Consider the following 7,347-nt stretch of genomic DNA (forward strand, 5'->3'; position numbering starts at 1 on the left):
TGCAACGTGTCCTTGAACACACCAAGAGAGGTTGGCCAACATCCGTGCAAAATCCAGGGTGGCAACCCTTCTGGCAGAGGCGGGAGACGCTGTCAACGGACCAAGATTGCCTACTGTGGGGGATTAGAGTCGTGATTCTATAGGCACTACAGGCTGCGGCCCTCAAAAGCCTGCATGAAGAATAATCAGGAATGGTGCGTATGAAACAACTTGCGAGAGGGCATGTGTGGTGGCCCGGAATCGACACCATGATCGAGAACAAGGTGCAGTCTTGTGAGATCTGCCAAGCGGTCCAAAACGACGTTCGCCCAGTACCACTCCTGCCATGGAAGATGACCTCGCGGGTCTTCGAACGTATTCATTTGGACTTTGCAACCAAGTCGGGAACCAACCTGTTTGTTTTGGTTGACAGTTTTTCTAAACGGGTTGAGGTCCTGCCCATGTCTTTCACAACCGCACCCCAGACAGTCGAAAAACTTATGGCTGTCTTCGCACAGTTTGGACTACCCGAAGAACTGGTGACCGATGGAGGCCCACAGTTTCCAAGTGAGGAGTTCAAGAACTTCTTGAAGGATCAAGGAGTGGTGAACAGCATGACGCCACCCTACCACCCGGCTTCAAATGGCGCCGCGGAGAAGGCTGTGATAACAGTCAATCGAGCGCTGCTCAAGCAAGTACTTCAAGACGACCTCCGAGAGAAGAGACGAAATATCCAGAAGTTGTCGTGTTTCCTACTTGCCTACCGGACGACACCACACAAAAGTACTGGAAAGGCCCCTGCAGAGCTGTTCCTGTGACGGCTTCCGCGGACCCGACTGCCGCAGCTCAAGCCAGGTGCAACATCCCTTCCACGACGAGAGAAGCAAAACAAGAAAAAGGAGCTGGCTGATAGGCGAAAAGGTCCAACGAAACTCTTTTAAGTGGGCGACAGAGTTTGGGACAGAAATGTGAGGGGGGAGATAGTAAACTGGACCATAGGAATCTTAAAGAAAGTAATCAGTCCGGTTACATAGCTGGTGCGGGTGGCTAACCAGATTCGTGATGTGCATGCTGATCACTTGCGCTTTCGAAGTGAGGGCTCGTCCCGATCAGCCTCTTCGGAGAGTGGATCGAGTGACAGTGAGAATGTTGATCAACCGGGCGAATGTGAGCTGCCTATGCCACTGAATGGTGACAGTGGCGTAGCTGCTCAGGAAGTTCGACGGTCGAGCAGAGCTCGACGCCTTCCAAATGGACTGGTGTACTAGTGCTTCTTTATCTAAGTGTGGAGGAGTGTTGTATATGTTGATGATGAAATACGTTTATTTTTTCTTTCATAATTAAGGCTCAGGCAATTGCTCTACGGCATGGCCTAAAAAAATTCAAAAAGTTTTACTGAGGCCCGTTTTCTCCAGGTAGGAAATGACGGATCTGAGCAGTTGAAATCTTCTTCCGGAATCCCCTGCTGGTTTTATCCATTCATTAAGGTTTTCGGGCTTATCTTCGGGATCTATTGTTGCATGTGCATCCTCCCTTTCTCTTCTGAAGTGTTTGCAGTTCCACAGGAGATGATCGATATTTGTTGGGATCTTTTCTCTACAGAAGTTACATTCTGGTGGTTTTGGTATGAATTTCGGGTCCTGTCTGAACTTTTCTTTTGTTTCCCATTTCTTGAGGAGGTGCGGGGTTATAGCACTTCCTGTCCTTACCCTTCTCAAAAGAACTGTTTGGTATCTTTTGAGCCCAGAAGGGATAGAATCGTGTTCTTCGGGAAGCCTGTTTCGTAGTTGTTGCTGTAGTTGTTTTTTTGCCTTATTTATGGTAGCTCTAGGATCGTATTCTTTACTCAAACTTTTTAATACAGTAGAGTACGGGTGATCTCGCTGAGATTGGCCTGGTCTGTCGGAAAGGAGGGAACGACTATACTCTTTCGCGACTTTGTTGGCAATCTCATTTCTCTTAATCCCCGTGTGTCCCGGGATCCAACGCAGGAGTATCGTTGCATTCTTCTTCTTCAGTGTTGTTATTGCCGCCTTTAGGATTTTTCGTATTGTCGGGCTTACCGCATGGTGTATCTTACATGCTCTAATAACCTCTTGTGAATCGGTAAAAATTGTTATTCTTTTCTTTTCTATTCTACTGCTGCTTGCGTGTTCTACTGCAGCCAAGACTGCTTGCGCTTCGGCTTCTTCCGGGGTGTCTGTGACTGTTGGGTATGCCCATGTTCCTATGTTTAGGAGGTGAAAGGCTATCGTTGCGTTATTGTTGCTGACCGCCGCGTCCGTATAGTATATCGCTAACTCGGGGTCATTGCGGATGAGCTCAACTTCTTCGTTGTGTTTTTTGGCATATCTTCTTCTTCTTTCCTGGTGATCAAGGCCCATGTTCTTGGGAATGGGAGAGCCTGGAACTACCATTATCCGTTCCCATGGTGGCATCTGTTCCGGAAATTCATCCAGTTTGCTCGTGTCTTGATTTAGCAGATTCATGATGCGTCGCCCTTCTTTCGTATTGAGCATCTTAATTTTGTGCATTTCTTCCTGTATCGCTCGTAATTCCTCAAAACTCGGAAAAGGGACGCATTTGTGTAGTGCTTCTATCTTGACGTTTCGTGGCAATCCTGCAATGCACCGTCTCGCATCGTTTAGTAAACTTTCCAGTTTCTCCATGTTCTTTTTATCGATCTTGTAAAATCTTAGCCCATACATAATTTTGGAGATGAGCACTGTTTGAGTCAGTGTTCGAGCCACTTTTTCTCCCGCCCCTCCGAGTCTGTTTGCGATTCTTCTGATTAGCGATGCTCCTTGTTTCCACGTTTTGGTCATTCTTTGTATCCATTTAGTTGGGTCGTTCCTAACATTGGCTGTTATTCCCAGTATTTGGTGATCCTCTGTCTTTTCGATAGTAGTCCCGTTAAGTTTTAGTTTCACGTTGGCAGGTGCCATATAGCCGAAAATCATGTATCGGGTCTTTTCTGGCGATGGATTAAGTCCAATCGATTTGAGATATGTATCGATCGTGTTTAATCCCTCTTGCAGGATTTCTTGCTGGCGTTTCGAGTGGCCTCTGTTTGTCCATATTGTAATGTCGTCCGCATATACCGTACAGTGGAGTCCTTCTATTTTGTCAAGCTCCCACAGCAATGGAGCCATTGCGAGGTTGAACAAGGTCGGTGATATTACCGATCCTTGGGGTACGCCGATGTTGTTGGACTTTACTGAGCTGAGGTGCTGACCTACTTTAATTGCATATGTTCTATGTTTCAAGAACGCTTTAACAAAATTTAGTGGCTTACCCAGTATTCCTTGGTTTTTGAGGCTATCGAATATGGCTTGGTGTGGGAGCGAATCGTAGGCCTTTTTGAAGTCTACGGCCACGAGAATTCGTACTTGATAGTGCTTCGTCGGATATTTTAGAACTCCTGATTGAACTAATAGAAGGCTATCATGTGTCCCGAGATGTTTTCTAAAACCGGTTTGTGCCGGATGAAATATTTCTTTCTCTTCTGTTATGCAGTCGATGCGGCCAAGAACCATTCTCTCCATTAGTTTACATAGCACCGATGTGAGTGATATGGGTCTTGTGTTTTGTGATGACCTTGGATTCTTTCCTGGTTTGGGAATTGGTGTCACCCAGGATAACTTCCAGTTATCTGGTATCGTTCCTTGGTTCTATATTTCGTTTATCCATCCGAGTAATTTCTGTTTGACTTCTGTAGGTAAATTCCGGATCATGCTTCCGCTGATTTGATCAGGTCCGGGTGTGCTTTTTGTTTTTCCTTTCTCTATCGCCGCCTCCAATTCCCAAGGTGTGAAATCTACATTACTCGGATCGTTCACGTCGACATGTTCGATCTCGTATATTTGTTGATCTGGTGTCTCTTCCGCTTGGGGGAAGAATATCGGCCCCGTTTCTTCGGCAATCTCTTCTATTGTTAGATCTTGACCGAGGGCCATGTTTGGTACTGTTTGTTTTGTTTTGGTCTTTCCGAACATGGCATTAAAAATTGCCCATAACTTTGCAAGCGATGTATGTTCGTCAAACGATTCGCATAGTGAAAACCAATTGTCTTGACTTAGTTTCCGCGAGTATTCTTTGGCCTCAGTCGTTAATTCGTTGACTAATTTGAGCGTATTGGGGTTTTTAGTTTTTCTGTACTCATCGAGCGTTTTGGATCGTTGGTGCCACAAAGACAGTAGTCTGGTGTCTGGGATTGGTGCGTCGAAGTCGACTTGCCGCTTCCCGGTGGCCTCGTCTGTGGCCCTTAGCATGAGTTTGGTGAACTCTTCAATGGATTCGTCGTGTAAATCCTCAGTTATTTTTACTCTGAATCTATTCCATATGACCGTCCTTGTTGTTCTTTTCCTCTTGTGCTTTGCGACGTTTTCGACCTGAATTTCTATGGGGTGATGGTCACTTCCCCATGTGTCTTTGATTAGTTCCCAGTTCGCTTTGATTTTCTGGGTAGTAAAAGTCAGGTCTGGTATGGTATCTTCGTGTTTCTGAATTGTGGCATATCTGGTGTTTACTGATAAGTCATTGATTAAGAGTAGATTTGCCCTTTCGTATGCCTCTGCCAGTTTTTGTCCCCTGACGGAGGTTGTTCTGTAGTTCCATTCCGTGTTTGGAGCGTTAAAGTCTCCATCGATTACCATCTCGTCGTTGGGAATGGACCGCCTAATTTCTTGCATCCACGAATAGTCATCGTTCTCGTGTTCAAGGGTGCCTGGTCTGGCGTACGTGGACACAAGACAAATTCTTTTGTCGCTTATCTGCGTTCGGACCGCTACAACTTCTTGAGAGGCATTGCACCATTTGCTGGTGTCTATTTGTGTGAAAGGGAGCTCTTTGTCGAGGTATATCCCGGCTTGTGCTTGTACTACTGTTTTGCCCTTTTGTTTGTGGTGAATAGACGGTGTGAAGAATTTGTTGTACCCCCTTAAAGAGATGGTGTCACATTTCGTTTCTTGTATTAGTAGGGCATCTCGTGGGTTCTCCGCTAATCGTAAGTTGAGTTCTTCCCGCTTCTGTTTCAGCCCTCTACAGTTCCATTGTAGAATTGTTAAAGGGCCACTCTTCGTTTTCTTCTTATTTGGTGAGACCATGTTGGGTCAGAATATATTCGTATGTTTCCATCCTCTTGTTAATTGCATCCGTATGAGCTTGCATTTGGGCTTGAATTTGGATTTGCAGTGTTTGCATAAACTTCATTATTTTTTCTTCCGTCGCAGGGGTCTGTGATGTCGTGGTGTAATCGTCTGTGCTTGATTCGTTGTTGTTCGTTTTTGTTGATGTGCTGGGTGTCGACCTCAGCTGCTGCTGCTGAATTTTGTATTGCGATTGTGTTGATGGTGGTGGTGAAAATGACGTGGAAGACGAGCATCTGTCGATTCTGTCGATCTCCTCCTGCACCATAGCAATTTCTTTGCGTCTTTCCATCGCTGCTCTGGATAGATTGTTCTCTTCTTCTTTGAGTTTCTTCCTGAGTTTCTCGTATTCCTTTCTCTTGTTGATTAGCTGTAGCGTCGATTCCCTATGATTCTTCATTATTTGTGCGTAGGTAGGCTGTGCGTTCGTCGTGGTCTTCTGTGGTGTTTTGGGCTTGGGTGCTGGTGAGGTGCTCTTGTCTCGTGACAGCTTAGGATAGTTGTTGCTTTGTGATCGCGTCCGAAGCAGTTCAAAGCTGTTGATTCCTTCAAATTTGCTTCTCAAACGTCCTCTTTGTTGGTGGTTGAGAAGGGGTGCCTTGGCCCTTTGTTGGAGTTTGAGGTCGGCCTGTGCCTTTGCTAGGCACAGCTGGTGTAGTGCGACATGGTCGTTGCCTTTGCAGTTGTAGCAAAATAGCTTCTGGCACTTGTGACCTTCCTGACATAAATCCACACAGTCCTTGCAGCGGGACTCATTTGTGCATATGCCGGCCTTGTGGCCTAGGCTGTGACAGTTGAAGCACACGATTGCAGTAGGCCGGTAGGCGTAGACGCTGATGAGTTTTCCATAATATCTTATTTTTTTGGGAATTCCGTCGCCCTTGAACGTCAACAAATACGTTCCTTCTTTTCCGAGCGGTCTCGCCTGGAGTATTTCGTGGTAATTTGTGTCTGAGTTCTCGAGAAATTCCTCGACGCTTTCTAAGGGGTCGATGCCATGTACAACGCCACGTGGAAGCGAGCCAGTCGTTGCTTGGTACGTGTTTACCTCCACCGTGCCATCTGTTGTCTCGATTTCCCTGATTCTGAGGATGTTCTCCAAGTGCTATCGTTCGTATACCGTTACTGTAATTGAATTGTTTTTTGCGTTCGTCGTGAAAACCAGCCTATCTACGAGTACCCCGCTTCCTGCGGCTCTCAACAATTGTTGGTAGATTATTTTCGGACGAATCTTCGTGATGTCCTTTGATCCTTTCGGTTTGATTGATATGATGAATTTCTCTAGGCCGAATCGTTGGAGGTGCGTCCCTCTGGGTGGTTTGGGATTCCTTCCTCGTTGTACTTTGTTCCAGGGATCTTCATTGCGAGTCGAGTCGTCAATATTTTCGCTTACTCGGTTTTCCGCATCTTCATCCATGTCATCGAGGCTGTCCTCAGACTCGGCGGGTCGGCTTCGCTTCGGCGGCCGTGAGGTAATTTTAACTCGTGGAATTTCTTGAGTGTTATCTTGTGCAAAAATTTTGGCTTACGGCGCAGTTGTCTACCTAAGAACATCTGACTCTGAGAACACAGTAGAAATACATCTACTACTTGCAAAGGCGCGAGTAGCACCTCTTAAAAAGCTGACAGTCCCTCGCTTAGAGCTGATGGGAGCTCTCATCGGTTCTAGATTACTGCGCTATGTAGAAAAGACGTTGCCGCTTCAAGACCACGAAGTATACTTGTGGACAGACTCTACCATAACGTGGAAGTGGATACAAGGTCAAAGTCACCGGTGGGAGACATTTGTTGCGAATAGAGTGAGGGAAATCCAAAACAACACGCCTACAGCTCGCTGGAGATTCTGCCCGGGTAAAGAAAACCCTGCAGATTGCCTAACAAGAGGACTCTCCGCGTCAAACCTAGAGTCAAAAAACTTCTGGTGGACTGGCCCTTCTTGGCTCAAGAAACGGTCACCAGAATGGCCACAGGCGCATCCCGAACGAGACGACCTAGACGACATGGAAGACAATGACATCAAAACCAATGTACTGCAAGTAACAACTGCCGTAGACAATCCTGTACTTGACTTGCAACGCTACAGCGAGCTCTCAAGGGTCCTACGCCTCACTGCTTGGATTTACCGTTTCAAAGAAAACACTGGCGCACTGAAGGAATTGTCTAACTACCTTTTAACGGCAGAACTCAAAAGAGCGGAACAATACTGGATAAAAGTCACACA

At 46.3% G+C, this 7,347-nt stretch overlaps 1 protein-coding gene across 1 annotated transcript; it reads left to right on the plus strand.

Annotated features, from left to right (window-relative positions):
* The first annotated feature begins 440 nt into the window (after positions 1–440).
* LOC120846954 (igE-binding protein-like) lies at positions 441–797 on the plus strand. Its single transcript, XM_040218866.1, has one exon. The coding sequence runs from the start codon at positions 441–443 to the stop codon at positions 795–797; it is 357 nt and encodes a 118-aa protein (XP_040074800.1).
* Positions 798–7,347: the final 6,550 nt, after the last annotated feature.

This window comes from Ixodes scapularis, unplaced genomic scaffold (assembly GCF_016920785.2).
Source record: "Ixodes scapularis isolate PalLabHiFi unplaced genomic scaffold, ASM1692078v2 PGA_scaffold0__279_contigs__length_252992795, whole genome shotgun sequence".
NCBI classification, from domain to species: Eukaryota; Metazoa; Arthropoda; class Arachnida; order Ixodida; family Ixodidae; genus Ixodes; species Ixodes scapularis.